The 20,010-nt window shown below is 41.2% G+C and overlaps 1 protein-coding gene across 2 annotated transcripts in view; it reads right to left on the bottom strand.

Annotated features, from left to right (window-relative positions):
* Positions 1-14,462: 14,462 nt before the first annotated feature.
* Positions 14,463-20,010, bottom strand: part of slc22a18 (solute carrier family 22 member 18) — a 12,883-nt gene continuing 7,335 nt past the window's right edge. The window contains exons 6-10 of one of the 2 annotated variants that reach the window (XM_070901824.1): positions 16,780-16,896; positions 16,420-16,520; positions 16,213-16,314; positions 15,156-15,276; positions 14,463-14,852 (exon numbers count right to left, since the gene is read on the bottom strand). In XM_070901824.1, coding sequence (XP_070757925.1) covers positions 14,665-14,852; positions 15,156-15,276; positions 16,213-16,314; positions 16,420-16,520; positions 16,780-16,896 — 629 coding nt within the window. In that variant the 3' untranslated portion in view covers positions 14,463-14,664. The remainder of the gene's footprint in view (positions 14,853-15,155; positions 15,277-16,212; positions 16,315-16,419; positions 16,521-16,779; positions 16,897-20,010) is intronic. The other variant, XM_070901826.1, reaches the window with a different exon arrangement.

Here is a 20,010-nt window from a genome sequence, read left to right as displayed (position 1 = left end):
GCAGCAAAAACTCTCTGTCAGGCCTCCGGTGGTCCCCCGTTGGGCAGATGGTAGGCTGAGTCCCCTGCAGAGCCTCTACTGTGTTGCAGCCTCTGGTGTGGAGATGCAGATGGGCTGGGGTCCTGCCATGAGCTCGAGATCACACTTGTTGCGCGTCAACAGGTTGCGTGTCCTCTCTCTGGCCGTCGGGGTCCGTCACTGTCTGTGGGTGCTCCTCGGTGGCAGCTCCTCAAAAGGGAGCTCAGGGGGGTGGAGGGGGAGGATTAGCCCCACGCGCTGTGTAAGCAGCATGCTTATTTGTCATCCTCTTAATCTTTACTGTTCATCTACTGGATCAATCAGTCACATTGCCAGAACATTGGTGCTGCTCAGACTCGGATCTGCAAACAAAAACAGAAGAAAAACAGCGGCAGCGATGACTCCTAAAACTCCAGCTCTCTCGTCGAGGAGTTGTAACTTTAGACCAGTTCCCATCCAGCTCCGTCTCCTGGTGTCTCCTCTGTCCACGAGGGCATCCATCAGTCAACACTCCTCTTCGGTATCTGCATTTAAAGGGATGATTACATGAGGCGCACATTATTATATTTACCAGCCTCTTCAATTTGTATTTCCCCTCCTCTCCCTCTTTTTTTTTTTTGCCTCATAATTCCAGCTCCATTTCCCCCCGCTGTATATTTGATCTGTGTGATTGCCTCCCATTCATAATGACCCCCAGTGTTTGCAGAGGAGCTGCCTATTAACTCCCATTTAGCTCTTTTTTTGACAAACTAGAGATCATCCGCTTTCCTCTGGCTGCCAGAAGGAAAAAGGTCACAGAGGGAATAATAGAGTTTTGGATGGCTGATGTTTTAGCCGGCGCTAATTTAGCTCATTCATGAGGGTCTCCCATTTATTATTAAGAAGCTAGAATCATCATACATGTCGCGTTTACATAGGAAGCAGGTTTTAGCTGCAGCTAACAGGAGGCTTGAGGAGCAGAGCTGCCAAGAACCAGCAGAGAGAATATGAAACATGCAGCCTCGTAATCATATTTAAATTAAATTGACTTGTTGTTTGCAAAACGTCAGACAATTTGGGGCAAAATGAAAAGCGTTGTACATTATTGCTATGATTGAAAGGAGAAAGACCTCAAAACAAAGACAAACAAGCCAATAAAAATACTCTTTTGCAGCACGATTGTGAAAATCGAACTGAAGAAAAGTCACGAGGGATCTCTGTGAAAGCAGAAATGTTTCAGCTCTGAAATTAAAAGCAGGTGTCAAACAAGGCTTCTGTTGTAAAAGCAGGGTGATCCTCCTCTAATGGTTTAACGTTCGTGCAACTTTCTGCTCATTTTCATCATTTGTTTCTTCGCACAGTTGAGCGGTTCAAGTGAATGATCTTAATCTGAAGAGGACGCGAGCTGCCATGTGGCGTCTGCACTGACTCTCTGTTTGTTTGTTTTCCTGTTTGCTCTTTGTTCCGCGCTTTAAATGCGTGTTCATAACCGCGCTCATGACTCTGATCTCAGATTGGACAGGAACGAGCCGAAACCACAACATCTGACATAATATCGCCTTATGAAGCTGCGTAAGTCCCATATTCACTCTGCTTTTAGGTTTTTGTCTCCAGCACTCAGACAAATGTCTCCTTCATCCCTACGACATATCATTATCAGAGCGCGTTTTGCTGAAAACAGCCGCCTGTTGCGGACCACAAAACCAAAACAACGTGCTGAAAGTGACTAAAAGGATGAGCTGATGGGATCTGCGCAGGTGATGATTATTCTCTATGGGTTTGAGCAGGGCCGTAATGTCCTTTGTTATATTTTAAGGAATTTGAGGTTTGTATTTTACAGTTACTCACACATTTAAACAGTCGCATTCACGTAAATATAACTTTGAAACAAAATAAGAAGAAAATGTGAATTAAATGAATTTAATATTAAGTTTCTTTTTTGGGAAACTTTTGCGAGGGGGGACATTGACATTGAACTCATGACCTCTTAAATCCTGGCTAAATCCTGACTATGAACAACATATTACACACAGTGATTTGTCATTTATCCAGAGTATAACACAGAGCTGACTGCTTTGCGTTGAACAGTTGGTGATTTTGTATTAATCTGTATGTTGGAGTAAACATTTAAAACAACTGTCTTCAAAGCCAGAAACCGTTTCATCGCTGCTAAACTCTAAGTAGAAAATTTGCTTGGAGAGCAAAATTAATGTCGATGTCAGCGAGTGGCAGCTCCGCAATAACAAGGCCAGACCATAATTGGAAAAAACAAAGTGGAAAGCAGTTAAGTAGATTAGAGTTTGACCACATTTTGTCTGCCTGGGCACAAGAAGACGAAGGGGGGAAGAAACACAATTAGCTCAAAAGATTAAAAGAGCAGTGAAGACACACTCCTTGTGGGCATCTTTAGCCATATGGTGGCTACTCTCTTCACCCTTGGCTCACACACTGTTGACCTTTGTAAGATTTACCAGTTAATTAGTGTTCTGAGATCAGTGGCTTTCTGCGTGGATTCACCCAATTACACGCTGATTACTGATGTGGACGTGGAGTCATTTATGCACAGAGTACAGTCTAAACCTGCACTGTGAAATGTGCCCTGAGATGCCTTCTGTTAGGAGTTGCCGCTATATATCTTCTTCTGTGGTGGGGTCTTCTCACACAGGTGTACACATGTAACTGCTTTCTGTTGATTGGTGATTACACGATGAGCTCCCCGCTGTCATAAGTGCTGTGATGAAGGCTTCATTTGTCAGCCTGTTGATCGTCATCAAAAATCACCTCCAGAGGTCTTTTTTCCTGAAATGCCTTAATACATCAGAGTTACTGGTGTTCAATTAATCATAATCGTGCTGCGTCCTCTTGAACATATTCACATAAAAGGTAGCTGATGGAAAGACTTAAATAGCCTCAGAAAGAGCATTTACACCTAAATCAACTGACCGACTCTTCTCTTCTTCATGTATTATGCAGCTTTAATTTACTTATAATTTGCTGGTGGTGCCTTTTAATATCTTATGAGCAAAAGGACCTCATGAGTGACGGCATTACAGGTTTATTATTTATTGAAATCACGTGTGTTATCCTCTCAAATAATGGAAGCATGTAAAAAAGGATCAGGGTCAGGGTTTGCAAACCCTCAGTTATTAACCTCAGTTATAATTACAAAATTGGGCTGCACTAAACAGCATTTTTATTGTGGTTTTATGAGCGTCCTGGTGGTTTAGGGGTCTAAGACGTTGATTATATTATTGCAACTTCCACGGTTCATGCTGCAGGCTGGGGGTCTGTGTTGCATGTCATCGCTCTCACCTGTCCACCATCAAAACAGAAAAAGGTTATTTAGGAAACGTGTCTTTTAATCTGCCCTTTGATTAAAAGACATAAAAATGAAACACATACATACATGCGGATATTCTGATTACAGACACTCTGCATGAGCTCTCGTCATTAATAAGGCCAGTCTTGGATAAAGGTGACACCTGCTGTAGGAGTGTGACGGTGTTGAGCTGCAGATCAGATCTGCTCTCTAAGTTTAGAAGATAACTCAGTTGATGAGATGACCGGCTGCAGCCTGCTGGCCGGGCCAATCGCAGCATTATGACGGTTTACGTAATAATAATAATAATAATCTGCGGTACACAGTGACACCATCAAGTTTTAGGTGAAGACTTGCTTACACGAGCAGGCCATAGATTAGCATGGGAGCAGCCTTATATTAGCATTCAAAGAATGATTAGAGGAGCCGTGTTATGTAATGACATTAATGCTGTTCTTCATATGAGTATTTGAAAACACGTCTAATGAGACGGCACAAACCTCCAGCAACAGGTCTGCGTCTCATAAAGCTGCAGCCTCTTCATGTTTGGTTATCGTCCATCTTTAAAGTTAGATTTTCTCCTTCAAAGTGCCAGATTTTTACCACTAATACATATATATAAATAAAGTCTGATAATTTAACAAAATATTATATTGTTTTTATCTATTCATCTACAAAAAGTGTATATTATCATCATTTTCCTCTTCGTAAGGTTAATATTATATCATCACTATCATATGAAAATCATGTACATAAAAATAATCCAACAGGTTTTTAAATAGTTTATGTATCATAAGAAGTAGGAGACTCAACCTGTAGAGAACGCTTAATCCTTCAGTTTATCTGAAACATTTTAAATCACCAAAATTGGAGATATATGGTTTTCATTGTACAGCGATGATACGATTTGTAAGTATCAGTAGGAGTATTGATTTACCAACTGAAAAAGTGGCATAAATGAACCCTATTTTGAGGTGTTATGATACGTTTCTGTTTCTATCGACAGAGAGTGATTTGATCTAAACATGTCGGCCATGTTGTTGTAGAAGCACCTGTTATCGTCACCTGATTACATCGCCTCAGTAACCTCAGCAGCCTGAGCAGATCACACATATGAAAGAGGATAAAAGAATGCACACACACACACACACACACACACAGTGTTACCATGGATCATGAAGGAAACTCAAGGAGGAGGGTGGAGATTGAGGAGGGGGGGTGGTGGGGGGGGGCTGTTAAATCTGATCTGGCCAGTGCTGACGATGGCAGTGTGGCTTCGTCCTCACATCAGCCCTGCATCAGTGTGTGTGCGTGTGTGTGTTATATAACAGCGTGATAAAGCTGCCTTTGGGATCTGACTGTGGCTGCTGAGCCTCTTACCTGTGAGTCAGGTGTGTCAGGTGGAAAGATCTGGCAGCAGATCTTCATCTTCCACATCACTCATCTCTGTGGATGTTGAGATGAACTCGCCGTCAACAAAGTTTTTTAAAGAGATGGTCGGTGATACGTTAAGCATGTTTCCTCTGCTGCTGTTTGTTGTTATTTTCATTTTTAAGAAATACACTAAACATACATTTCTGATTCATGGTCAGTCAGTCTTTATCTTTCCACTAAATAAGCTGTTTATAATCATGATCACCAGAAATTAAATCCCTATGACCCCATGACCTTTTCTCCTTTTCTCTAGCGCTATCATCAGGCCAAACTTTGCAATTGTTTACAAGAAATATTAAAATGTAACGTTCAAAAGAGAACTGCTTTCTCTTTAGGCCGGCTGGCACGTTTTAGCTATTTTCAGTGCTAACCCTGAAACTTGCTTGAGCCCAACCTCCGCCAAAGAGCTGTAGCTCCAGCCACGACTGCATCCATGTGACGGCATGAATGGTGATTTCACTTTACAGTCAGTGAAAAATGCTTTAGATCTATAGCAACTAGATTTTGTCGAGCCAGGATTTTATTAGGATGGGATGGGGCTAGAAATGTGGGGACCTCTGACACTAGCTAAATGCTAACATCAGCCTGCTAACATGCTCACAATGACAATGCTAACATGCTGATGTTTAGCAGGTAAAATGTTTTCCAAATACACCATTTTAGTTTAGTGTGTTAGCATGCTAACATTTGCTAATTAGCACTAAACCCGGAGTACAGCTGAGGCTGATGGGGATGTTATTAGTTTTGCAGGTATTTGGTCATAAACTGGAGTATTGGACAAATTAAAATGTCGACCTGGCGGTGGCGCTCCATGTAAAATGAAGGTATTCCCTGAGGGGAACATGAATGTGTTTTCATGGTAATTTCATAGCAATCCATCCAGTAGTTGTTGAGATATTCCAGTCTGGACTAAAGTCCAAACACACCTTTTTGTTATGCATAAAGTTTTAATTGTTTGACTGGTCATTTTATATTTTTACAATTTATTTTATGTCTCCAGAGTGGTCATGTTCGGTCCTGAGGTTATTTGCCCTATTCTAATTTCAACCACTTTAAAATAGCAATAAAATCTTGAATCATCCCAGTGATGGTCCGGGGCCCCGGTCCAGCTCTTGACCCCCCGAATCACTCAGGGGCCCTTACAGATGTCCTGGAGGCCGAGCAGTCTGTGCGTAAACTGTTGGCAGGAGTGTGGCCGGCCGTGTGTCCAGCTCTCTCTGTCCTGACCTAGATCTCTGACAGTAAACAGCTGCTTCCTAAAGCGACGTCGCGCTGCCATCAGCAGAACGGCCCCGAGAGATAAATGTCAGATTGGACCTCGGCTGAGCCTCTTGATGCAGCTCAGGGTCCCGCGGTTTGTTTAGGAGATCCACAGACACTTAGCAGCCAACTGCTGCTGCTGCTGCTGCTGCTGGCATTGTTTTTGTTTGCTGTTTTGTTTTAATTAACACTGTTTGCATTCAAGTTGTACAATAGACAAAAAAAAAAAAAAATGCTGCCTAAAGCGGAGGCCTTGTGTCCGCTTCAGTGAGCATCAAATGTGTTTGACTGATGAACACCAAAAGAAAATCACTTTAATTATGCAAATACTGAAGGTATTTACCAAGTGCTCTTTGAAAACATGTCCTCGTAATAACAATGCATTTTGGATGGATTTCCTGTTTTCCATATATGGTAGCAGTGATATAAATTGTGTTTGTTAAATGCAGTACTTCCTTTATCCAACAAGTTCTCCTTAATGGACGAAGCACTTTACAGTTGGCCTCTCATTCACGCACCGATACGTGGACAGGAGGGGCCACGGATCGACCTCCAACCCACAGATTAGTGGACGGCCCGCTGTACCTCCTGAGACACGGCCGCCCAAAATGAACGTTTTCTGATCTGACACCACTATGATGAAGACACGTGACACAGTTGAGCCTTTTGGTCTAAATGAAGAACTGAATTCACCATGTTTTCTCTAATTAATTACACTTGATGGAGGAAGAAGTTTCCTCTCGGTTAGGTCAAAGGAAGGATCGAAGCGTCTTCTGATCTGACGTCCCTGTCGGCAGCTTCATGGTGTGATGACACTGAACTCACAAGACGCCACAAAGCTCTCATCTGTGCAACTTAACATCTTTTCAGGACCATCCGTTTGTTTAATATGCACATATGTCCTTACATTTTACACGTTTCTATTATTATTTCATTGAGTTTTCAGCTAATGGGGGTTGTTAAATAATCAAATAACTGAATGAAGATAAACTCTCAGCGGGTTTATCATAAGGTACAATTCATTATTATGTCTTTGACAACGCGAACATTTAAGTCCACGGTGCAGTTCAACGGTGAGGGCAGGATTAAAAATTCCAGGTATTTTTTTTTTTAAAGCAGGGATTACTGCTTATTTACTAATTTAGCAGAGTGTAACAGAGAATTTTTTATTTTATTTATATTTTTTATAAAAGGTATTTTTCACCAGAAATTTCATCAATAATATTTGAGTAGATTTTTACCGACTTCACGATGATTCAGTAAATGACTTGTGTGGTTTTACAAAGTTTGGAGGCAGCAGGAAGCAGATACCAGTGATTTGTCTTTGAAGTACAACACTTTTAGTTTCAGCTGCTAACTCCACGTCCACTTCCCACCTGTCTAGACTTCATTTTTGCATTAATTGTATTAAACAAACTAATTAGACAAACGTCAGGTTAGTTGGCAGTCAGTCAGTCAGTCAGAGACCTAATTTACCTGCTGCTGCTGCATGCTGCATGCTGCTGCTGCTGCGGATTAGTTCAGATGACTTTAGATTAGATTAGGGCCCCTGTGGAAACACAGAGGAAGCAAGAAGATTACAGCAAATGAGGTAACTGTAATGGCCATTGTTACATTTCTGTAAGCTACAGTGTCACTGCTTTGTTTTAACAGATGGACGGATACGTACTTTAAGGCGCGTTGTACTCTCTAAATGTCATTTGTACAAAATTCAAATTATCCTAAAGAGAAGTGAGAAGCAGAGTACCGTGTTTCATGGTCTCATGGACTATCAATGATATTTTTCGGAGCAATTGATTGTTGATGTATGGAATAACTGGCTCATACAGTATCTCTGCAGTAATATGATGCGGCAAATAGGTTGGACTTTGAAAAAATCCCATACGAATGCAGTTCTTAACTAAATATCACTGTAAATAGAACATTTTGAGACTTTTTTTTGACAAGATAACACATTTTAGGGCTTCAGTTTAGGGTCTGGTCTGGTAACAAGACATGTTTTCTTTTTTTGATTTATTCTTATTCTCTCTTTTTTTTTTATTTGCTTAATTTTTTATCGGAAAATGTAGTTCGAACATTAACAGTCGTTGTTCTAAGTTCATATTTTCCACAACAAAGTCCCACAATCCTCCAGCAAAACAAAATAAAAATCAAATTTTTTTGAATAAAAACATTTGTTTTTCTTTGCAGTTTTGATTATTTCGTGATAAAGATGAATGAATGAATTGGAAACCTTTTCTTTGTGAGTCTCTTTGCGGGAGTGTACAGTAACAATGGCCGCAGTGTTTACAGTACATTCTTTCATTAACAATGGAACCCACTTAATGGGGCTCTAATACCCGACTCATCCCCTCACCCATCAACCCCCACCCTCTGGCTCATCTACTGACTGCTGACACAGCCATTACTCACTAGTTTAAAGCAGCTCTTTGGCCGTGTGGCTCAGCGGGTTCGTTAAGATTTCGGGGGGAGGAGGGTGTCGTGTGTTGATTTGGGAGGAGGTGGGTGGGAGTGCAAGGGGTCAGGCCAATGGGCAGCTGGGATTACCACCGACCCACCATCTGCCATCCAAATAATAATCAGAGTGAGGAAATCAATTGCCTGAGTAAATATCAGGTATGTAAGCTCATTTAACCCAGTAAATTAAACCACAGGCCAATTCTGAGACTGTTTCACTGCTTCTGGTCTCCTGGTTATCAGTCTTATCCTCTCCTGTTTTCATTATTCAATAACATGTAAATATGTCCCAGATATGATCAGTAGTTTACCTCCATGTATCTTTGCCTCACCGACACCCCTGAGACGCTCTGACATTTCTGAACTGAAAATACGCTTTCTTGCAGAGAGCTGAGAGGAGATGAAGTATGGTAAGTATGTATGTAAGAGGTAAGTATGAAGCTGGAGCCAGGAGGCCATTAGCTTAGCACAAAGACTAGAAACAGAGGGAAACAGCTCGCCTGGCTCTGCCCCCCCCCCCCCCCAAAAAAATACAGTGCACTTTGGTTTTTGTACCAACTAAACAACCAAGATGTGATGTGTTGATTAGTGAGCTTTAGACGTATTATTATTCAACCCTGTTTCCCCAGTTTCCAGTTTTTATGCTAAGCTTAGCTAACAGTCTCCTAGCCCCAGCTTCATATTTAATGCAGTTAGTTATTCACCACCAACTGTTTCGTACACTTTGCCAACTCTGAACAAACACCAGATTATTCTTGGATGTACTGGTGGTGACAAGATACAACACACAAACATGGAGCTGTTGGCGGGAACAACTGTTTGCTTTCTGTGAAGGCTAGCTCTGTCACCCTGCTTCCAGTCTTGGTGCTAAGTTACGCTAAACATGCTAGCTCCCAGAAACTGTCACGTGATTTCCAACACTTCAAACTGACAACAGCTGTGTTGGGTATTTAAAATATAAAGTAGAGTATATATTGTTTACCTCTGGTGGAAAATAACTAAGAATATTTCCTTAAGTGCTGTACTTAAGTAAAATGAGGTACCTGTACTTTTCTTTCCATTTTATACTTCTTATACTGCCTTATAAATGTTTTACTACATTTATTTGATGAATTTAGTTGCCAGTTACTTTACAGATTCAGATTATTGAAGCTAAATACTATCGCTCATAACATATGAAATATTATTATAGATTAAGCTACACAGCAGTATATAAAGTAATTAAAACTAATGCCACCTTTACCAGCTGCAGCATTACATTTTGATGTAAGTATATTTATTTTTAAGTATATTTTGATGGTAATAATTTTGTACTTTTACTAGCTTTTTGATTGCAGAACTTTTACTTGTGAGTATTTCACCACTGTGATATTACCACTTTTACTTGAGTAAAAAAGTACTTCTTTCACCGCTGTCGTTTACTTGTGAGTTAAATCAACTTCATTTAGAATTTAGAATAATTTAAAATCTTCCACATTGTTCTGATAGGGTTTTGTTTGTTTGTTTGTTTTGTATTTGTCTGGTTGGTAGAAACATGAAACAGTCCCAGTAAAACATGATGTAGTCGTGCTGCTTTCAGTCCATACAGTTTCTAAACTGTTTGAAGGTTTCTTTAAGTGATAGTATACATGGAGTATTTCTCCTGTTTTCAACACAAAGTGGAATTATCTCACATACTAAAAGTATGAAGTTGATATAGTTGTTTTATCTAAATTGGCTTTGTGAGATAATATCATATTTTGGGTTAAGACTTGAATAAAATTAACATTATTAAGTAGATTATTAAGTAGTTTTGCCACATCAAACTCTCCGGATGCTGCAGATCCCAGAGAGATAATCCAGCTCTACCTAAACTTGTATTTAATTGTTATAAAAAGTCAGACCGGGCCCATATGAAACCTTGATTGCGTCATACGTGGAAGACCCTAAGCTGACCGATATGACCAATAATGGTCAGATTTATCTTTGAAGAACACAGATGCTGCTCCATATGAGTCATGCAAACAACATGCAGAGCTTACAGCCGCTAATTCAAACAGATGCCTCGCCTGGCACACTTTTTCCCGCCTTTTACTAATGCATCATATTGTTATCTAATCGGCTCAGCCGTAATTAAAATGATATCCACATCCTCTCTTTTGAACCATATTATCACTTCATACATTCAAATCTCCAACTGTTTTAATCCTGAAGAAAACAATTAATTTCTGTGGCGCAGCACGTACATTATAAAGGAACCTCCCATATATTCCCTGGTATGCTGGAAGATAATCGGCTAACATGCAACAGCTCCTGTGTATTAACTATAGTTGTATAGAAAACCAATATGGCCTTCCACAGAGGCAAAAGGGAAGATCCTGTCTGGTGCAGCGAGAGGCGGTTGCCCTCTGAGGTCAGCGCAGTGGTCATTTATTGTTGTGTTGCCGAGTGTGAAGCTGCAGAGAGGCGTCAGTGGAGGATTAGCGAGCGGTGGCACATGTCAGGGAGTGAGAGTGTGGACTAGAGCGTGCTGCACAGGCCGGGGCGTCATGGGGCTCAGAGCTGCCGGCACACGACCGAGCACGCTTCATCGCAGCGCAGATACAGAGGAGAGGGCGGCTCGTCATAAGACGTCTGATGATGCACGCACATCACACAGCCTGCAGTTATTCCACACGTGATACTCGCCTGCAGACTCACAGTGTGAAGACTGATAACAAATTAAAAGATACTTCGATACCCAATCAGTACACATTTGGTATCCCTTAAAGTTAGAAGATATCGGTATTTAGATCGTGATGTCGGTTAGTCGGTCTATCCAAAATCTCAACGATCGAATGGCCAAAATGGTGAAGGATGATTTCTCATGATATGCTGACCCCGAGCGTCCCGGTGGCCTCTGAGTTTATTTTCCTCCATTTTGTGCACATAACTACAGTGATTCCCTTCAAGGCCTGTCTACTCAGCTGTCGTCCATCTGACAGAACAAATACATTTTAATTTTATTCAATACAGCTGTCCACACCAGCCAGGTAAAGGCTCACATTTCAGACACGACTATAATGGGCTTTCTGTTTTTTTTCTGGAAGGCATTCATGGTGTTGTTCTTGGTTGTTCACATGAAAAGTGCTTTTGTACAGAATAAAAAAAGAGCCAGAGGGAAAAGTTCAAACCACACTTACCTGCTTACACCTGGTCATTTGATGCGTGACGTGGGCACCAATGTGGGATTGACACGTTCCCGTCCAAATGCGACGTGGAAAGGAGTCGGGGAAAGCTTTGGTCAAGGAGACCCTAACAAGGGAAACTTGAAAACTAAAGATTTCCATGAAGTTTTATTTCACATTCAAGGTTTCCAGGACATGAATTCTAATGAAATGATCATTTAGGCTCCATCTGCAGGTTCTGTAGTTGTACCTGTTACATGACACTGTTACCAGCAGTGGATTTCCATATAATTTCATTACCATATATATATATATATATATATGTATATACTGTCTCACATGTCATCATTTGATATCATCCAGAGTTAATTAACCTGATTTAAGAGCTCATTCCACCTGCATCCTTTGCTACTTGTAACACAGTGTCCTCGGGACAAAACGTGCTTTTTCTTCATCTTGGATTTGTGCAGCCAGCGTCCTCAGCAGCTCTGCAGCCAGTCAGGCCGCTGCCATGTAATCAGGACGGGAACTCGAGCTGTCCCTCACCAGGTCGCTGTGGCCCCACTCATTATCTTATCTCCCATTGTAACCCGCTGTAATTCACCCTCTCATGATTGATGATGTCGCTGTCTGATTACACCAAGACAAAACCCCCCTAAGATCACCTTTCGCTCCCGTGGCCAACTCCACGAGCTCCACGAGGTCCGCTGGAGAGGACGACGGGGGGCTGCGTGGCCATGTTGAGCTGCTGTTACATGCACGTCAGGTTATTTCTGAGCAATAATCAGCACAATGTTGTAAAGCGAGGTCTATGACAAATTAACTAATGTAATTCAAATTGTGGTGATGCTGATTCATGTTGGATTGATTTGGAATCGTAATTAGGTGCAAAAAGATGCACCTAACAAGACACCTCCGATAAGGAGCTCCGTGTGGTGCAGCACGAAATGAAATAAGAAAGCCGTGGTATAAAACATTTAGGCTGAAGGCTCCTCTGCTTCAGATCATGTCCCTGGCCTGCCTTGGACAAATCAGATAGGTAACCTGTGCTCTTTTTAAGTGAGACAGTGAGCCTCATCTCTCCATGTGGCAGGTGGAGACAGATGCCTCATTATCCATGCCACAGGGGACAAAACAAGCCCAGGACCCGATGCACCCCCCCCCCCACCCTGCTGGCATTTAGTTTCCAATGCACCAACACGGGGCAACCTTGGACCGTCGCCGGGACGCGCTCATCTCTGACCTCAGTGAGCGCAGGTCGCTCGCAGAGTCACATTAAACTTTCAGAGAACCCAAAGGTCCCCGTCAGGAGTGTTAACAGCAGCATTGTCCCGGCTCTCCCTGACTCAAAGGGCCAAGTGTAACAAGGCACCCCCTCCAGTGGTCAGGACCGCCCTCCCCTCCCCCCTGGGTCCACAGATACAGTGACACCCTTCAAATCAATCTACAGCTCCTTTCAGTCTCTGTGAGGCAGAGATAGAAGATTCAAGAGCAAGTGGCTTATTTTGTGCAAGCTGAGTGTAAAAAGTCAGCGGGGGCTGCTCCGACGGGGACGGCCGAACACCGGATGTGCGTTTTTGCAGAATACGTCTGACGACTCAGACTGCAGCGAGGAATGAGTGAGTGTAGGTGTGGGATCAGGCTCAGATGATGGGATTGTCACTGAGACGGCTGATCACATTAAAGGTGCAGTCTGCCTAAACAGGCTGTGACACTCTGCCAGCTAAGAGTTACTAAATATATCCTTCCAATATGCTCGCTTTGAATTTTTGATTCAAATTTACTTGACATTTGAAAGCTACGCAGGAAAAAAAAAAAACATTTTCTTGACTTTTCCCTGAACTGTCATTAGAGAAGTTTTTTACTCTTCAAATGAATGCAAGGAAACATGTTTAAGATTAATTATAGCTTAACTCTTCTGTCTTCTTATGCTTATATTTAGTGAATTTAAAATGTCATGAAAATAAAATCATATCCCTCAATAAAGTCTCTGCCTCTATATCCAAAATATGATTTTGAAAAGATCTATCAGTCATGGTCGAATGCCTCCTTAACATCACGAAGAAAACACAACTTCTTCTTTTATTTTTTACCTTTATTTGTTGCAGTGTTAAACATGTGGTCTGACCACAGTCTCCTCTGTTTGTGTTTATCATTTGGCCCAACGATCTGCCAAAGAAATCACACCAGTGACATCTGTTGAAGTTGAGGCCTGGTCCATAATAACTCTGTAGCACCACCGACCCCCTGCTGTTAAAATAAGATCATATTCATCCGGGATTGCTGGACGTAATATTTCAAAAACAAGAGTATTTCGTAGAAACAATGAAAACACCTGCTGCAGATTTTGTGACATCACTTCAACATGCTGCCGCTTGGCAACCGAAGGAGCAGAAAACTGTAAATAAATAGGACAGAGAACCGAGACTGCGATTAACGCGAAAGGATTTGTTTCTGCTCGACACAGTACGTCATTTGTTTTTCTGCACTACTGAATTCATATTTGTTAATACATATTAGGGTTGTTGACTGTGCACGGAGGAAGTATTCAGATCCTTTATTTAAGTAAAAGTACAAACGTAAAAGTACTTGTTCTGTAGAAAAATAGTCCCTGTAACTGATCCATTATCATGTATTACATTACATCGATGCTTGAGTTTGTTTATCTACTTCAACACTGAAACAAAAAAACAATTTAAAACTCTAAAACTCTCAAATGAATCCAAGCAGCAGCTCTTTAAGATGAAAATAAATTCAAGTACAAAAATAAAATCTTTTTTTAAAGGTTTAATGAAAAACAATGACATTTAAGAAGATAAACTTTCATTCGAAATTAAAAATTGTTCTGATATAACTATGTTCAATTAGGAGTGATGTTGATTGGTCCAGCGTGTAATCATATCTGGTGAAATCAGCAAACTGACGGAGACAATGAACTCTGGAAAATGAATGGATCATCAGTTAAAATGGAGGATTTGCTGCCATCTAGTGGTTTGGTTCGTTGTTGGACAAACTGGAGGTGAAGACAACCTTTTCAAACACTAAGCGGTTTCATTCCTTTTGCTCGGCTGCCTTGTTGAGGCGACGCTGCAGCAGGTGCACAAACACAGCAATGTTCACAACAAACTGAGTTAAGCCGATAGAGGAAATGCCGTAGTTCACGTACAGGAAGCCGCCAGCAGTCGGTCCGACTGTCCGAAGCAGAGATTGGACAGACGCACACAGTCCCAGCATTGTGCCTGTTTACGAGAGCAAAGAGGGTCCAATAAACAACTGGGTTACAGTAAATGAGTGATGCGCATTTTGAAATGTTATTTTCTATGTTCACTCTGATCTTAGTTCATTCTCCCTATCTGATATGAGCCTGTTGTTTTTACATCTGACACTGAAACATCACAGATTTGAGTTGTGTACAGTTTTACTTCTTCGCCTCCTTTTCTTTTAAAGCAGCTGTAACGAGATGCAGCCCCACATCGAGCGATCATCCAGCCCGTGAAATGAGTGGCTGCTGTAAATGCTGTTTACCAGCAGGATGACTTCACCTGTGTCAGAGGACGGTACGCTCTTGGTTAGCATGCTGTCTGTGATGACATTAAACACGCTGAGAGAAAACATCATCGGGACGACGGTGAGGCAGAATTGGAACACATTCTGCATGTAAGCCTGCAGAAAGAAAGAAAATATTAACAAATCTGAGCAGCGGACACAACTGAGGACTATTTTCTTTATTGAGAAATTACAGTAATTGACCATTTACTGAAAATGACAAACGCCAGTCCCACTTGCTCAAACCCTGCCTGACCTTCTTCCTGATCCACGGACTGATGAGTCCTTGCCTAACCCCTTTGGATAAGTTTGCCTTCCTGGTTTTGACCATACACTGTATATAAAGATGGACGACGCGTCTCCGCTTCCTCCCACTGTACAAAAACGAAGCCAAAATATCCCGGATACGGCCGCTGCCATCTTGCGTTGGTGACGTGATTTGGAGCCAGAGTCCACCACTTTAGTCCTGACTTAAATATCTCACAACTATTGGACTTATCGCCATGAACATTTGTATACACATTCATGGTCCCCAGAGGATGAAGCCGATCACCTTTTACTGTAGCGCCACCAGCAGTTTGATGTTGGTGGTTTTAATTGGAATGTTTTGACAACATGGTTTGCCATGAAAGTTGGTAAAGACATACATGGGAGCTTTTAACATATTGACGTTCAGATACAGTTGAACAAACACTCAAATCCTTAAACTAGCAGTAAAATATTCCATAATTAGCAAAAGTCACATCAAGAAGAAGCAGTAAAATGTACTATCCAATATAACAGGACTCGTGGTGAAGAGGGGAGTTTAGTTTCACTGTCAGCAGAAAACCTAAAATCTTTCCATTCTTTAAGATCAGTTGAAGAAATAAGGGAAACAAAACTAAATAAAAAATATGCATGAGAAACGAGGAAAGACAGACCAAAAGAAACACAGTCTTGTACAGGGTGAGTAAATACTTTCGAGCTGAAAAATACTCTCAGTACAGTACTTTAAATACTTTAAATACTCCCCAGCTCCGGTGTGTGTCTTTATGTGTGTGTTTGTGTGTGTACCTGAGCCAGTCCCACCACAGAAGACACTCCGATGGACAGAAGCAGCAGCGAGTTCTCAGAGTATCTCGCTGTCAGCCGACCGATCACTCCTCCTTGAACAACCTGAATCAACAATCCGGGTTTTATTGACGACGTCTTACGGCCTGATATCAACACTTGAAGCGCTAAAATCATAATCTTAAGTCTTTCACTCTGCGTAACACTCACCATTTGGACGATGCCAAAATAAGCCATCAGGTAGCCATTCTGCTCCGGTTGCAGCTTGAAGAAGTCCAACGCAATGATGGAGAACATCACTTGGAAAATGCCTTCGGAAAGAGAAGAGTTTCACTGCTTACGTAAAAATGTTGTTCAAATGGAACTACTGAACCCAGGAAGCCCAGACTTTCACATTTTCCAGTCAGAACTATACAAGTGACCTTCAACAACATATAGTCTTATATAATCAATTGTGCAGAGGAAACATATCTTCAGTCCAGTAAATCACCATGCATATATATAAATGCATATATATATATATACATATATATATATGTAATTCACACAGCATCTCACATGAATTCTTACCTGACGGCAAACCTGCAACTATCTTCACCAGAAAAGTCGGCATCACACCTGGAAACTTCATCAGTCTTGTGATCTCTCCCACATTAAATATGGACTTCCTTTTGCTCTCACCTGCAGCTAATAAGAGAAAGAATAAAACGGATGTACAATACCTGCCAGATTACTGCAGTCAAACAACTACAGCGAGTACACGGTAAAAACAAATACTTGAAATCGCTGACCTTAATGGGATTTTCGTGTAAAGTGAACAAAATTAATTAATTTGCTATATCAACTACATGAAATTGGTTGTCTTTACTAGCTTTGTTGATTTTTGTGTGAAAATTAGGGAAACACATCTTTCTCTGTCACACTACAGTCTGGCCTTCACCTAAAACGTTGCGCATGCTCATTTAAATGCCTCACTGACAAAGGGGTTTCTAAACTAATTCTGCAGGGGTTTTCATCCACCACCTCTGGCACAACAATAATTGCTCTTAAAGTCTTTATTTTCCTGGTTTTCAGACATCTGACATTGCGGTAAACCGAAAAAGTACATCCCTGGAAGATCTACCACTGTTTCTTTGTGAGGATTGAGAAATGCTTTTTAAGACATGTCTGGTGAGTGTAGGCTTAATTCTCTCTCAACCACAATGTACTTGGATGTCGTGTCCATGCTGTGTACTCATTTTGGTACTTGTGTGTAACATAAATAATGTTTCATCTTGTTTTGAGATTTGTGGGAATGACTTCGTTCTCAAATGTAGCTCAAAATTTACAACCTTAATGTTCTCACTAGGAAACCGGTCCAGATGGTAGGCAGACCAGAGGTGTCCAGTTGTGTTAAGAGGCCATTGTCTTATAAAAAGTCTACCAGGCCTGCCGCTTGCATTTGTCTGTGATCTGCTCCAAGATTCTTTTTAAAAATGTTTTTGATACTGTACTACTACCTCCAAAGTATGTTTCGCATATTGTTCCATACATCATGCACGTTGCTGTAGAGTCAGGTTTTGGATGGACCACTACCCACTTTTACAGCACAAAGCTGGGTTCATGCTTTTTTCACTGTTTTGTCATTGTGTTCCCAGTAGGAACGGTCCCCTCTTAGTAAGATAACTAATCTGTTTTTAAGGGTCTTAATGTCCTCAGAGATGTTCAGAAATGTTAATATTGAATGAGTTATTCCTGCAAAAATGTCAAGATATTTAAATAATACTAGATGTAATGCTAGCAGCAGCATTTTTCGTGTCGGTTGACAAATCATGTCAGTTTAAGACGTGTTATTTCTCAAAAAGGACTTGTTGCCATTTTTCTGGCCATTTTTCTGTCAAGACGTTCCCATTTTAAATCCTGCCATCAAAGCTCTGATTGCCTCAGTTGTTTTTCCAATAGCCATCAATGAGCACCAGACCTATTTGAATCTCAGACAAAATCAGACACATTCGCAGTGATTCAGGTTTCTATCCAGGCTAGGATGGATGGGGGGTAGACTGTATTTCTAACTTATGCAGAAATCCCCATCAGAATCAGTCAATTTATCAATTTATATAATTTCTAAAGAATGGTTATGCCATCAAACTAGAACACCTTAAGACCAATGTAACACATCAGTGTAACCTAAATACACCAATAATAACCATATAATAACCAATACACTAGTTCTAATAAACACATACCGTAGATGTAGTGCTGTGTGTGAGTAGCATTTTCAATTAAAATGTTGTTAATAAAATACGTTATTACATTACATTATCTCACAAACGAAGGTTCACAATTTATTATTTATTTTTATTTTTTTATTTTTTTATTTTTTTTTATTTTTTTTGTTTTTTTGTTTTTATATAGCAGACAACTCACAACAAAGGTTTTCTCATGACTCTTAACATATAGAGTAGGTCAGGGGTCTGCAACCTTTACTATCAAAAGAGCCATTTTGCCCCCTCTTCCACCAAGGAAAATAGTCTGGAGCCGCAAAACATAACACAGCTTATAAAGTTTTATAAGTTTTATTCTTTTTCTATTTTTAACTGTTATAACAAAGGAAAACCCAAACTCTGAAGATCGCTGCAGATCTTCTCTATGTCAGGGCTGTAAGATGTGACTGTGACCTTCACACAGGACTGCAGGCTGTCATCGGTGAGGCGGGAGCGACATTTGGACTTTATGAAGTTCATGCTCGAGAAAACCTGCTCGCATAAGTATGTTGAGCCAAAGATGGACAGGACTCCAAATGCGTACTTTTTCTGTTTATTTTTGAAGTCTGAGAGTAGATGCTCTGATATTTTTATGAACGATTCTTTCATGTATTCTCCGTCTGTGGACGGCTTTCCCCTCCTTACAATCTCCTGAGCTGCCACAAAGCTAGCAGCTGTAGTTGAGTTTGGAGAGTTGATCCACTTCTTGAAAGTATGTTTGCTCTGCTCAACTTTCCGTAGCAGTTCCAGAATCGCTCTCTTTCGCTCATCTTCAGTTCGGTACTTCTCAGCTAATGCTGAGTGCTTTTGTTGTTTGCTAATTTCTCGCCACATATCAAACACACGGTTAAGCCAGCATCGTTGGTGGTGAAGGCAAATGAATCTGTCCACGCAGAATTAAACTCTCTATTTTCTTCTGAGCCTTTTCTTTTTTTGGATTTACTCATGGTTAGCTTACCGAGGGCGGGGGGCGGGGGGTGCGGACACTGAAGAAGCCGCCTGCAGGTAAAGGCGAGGGCTGTAGACGTGAGTGTGACGTCTACAGCCCTCGCCTTTACCTGCAGGCGGCTTCTTCAGTGTCCGCCCCCCCGCCCTCGGTAAGCTAACCATGAGTAAATCCAAAAAAAGAAAAGTCTCAGTAGAAAATAGAGAGTTAAATGCTGCGTGGACAGATTCGTTTGCCTTCTCCACCAACGATGCTGGCTTACCCGTGTGTTTGATATGTGGCGAGAAATTAGCAAACAACAAAAAATGTAACGTTGAAAGACATTTTCAGAACAAGCACTCAGCATTAGCTGAGAAGTACCGAACTGAAGATGAGCGAAAGAGAGCGATTCTGGAACTGCTACGGAAAGTTGAGCAGAGCAAACATACTTTCAAGAAGTGGATCAACTCTCCAAACTCAACTACAGCTGCTAGTTTTGTGGTAGCTCAGGAGATTGTAAGGAGGGGAAAGCCGTCCACAGACGGAGAATACATGAAAGAATCGTTCATAAAAATACTTCAGACTTCAAAAATAAACAGAAAAAGTACGCATTTGGAGTCCTGTCCATCTTTG

Source organism: Enoplosus armatus, chromosome 1, assembly GCF_043641665.1.
Source record: "Enoplosus armatus isolate fEnoArm2 chromosome 1, fEnoArm2.hap1, whole genome shotgun sequence".
In the NCBI taxonomy this organism is placed as follows: Eukaryota; Metazoa; Chordata; class Actinopteri; order Centrarchiformes; family Enoplosidae; genus Enoplosus; species Enoplosus armatus.
The sequence above is the reverse complement of the archived record's forward strand: the minus strand, read 5'-3'. Positions and strand labels throughout refer to the sequence as shown.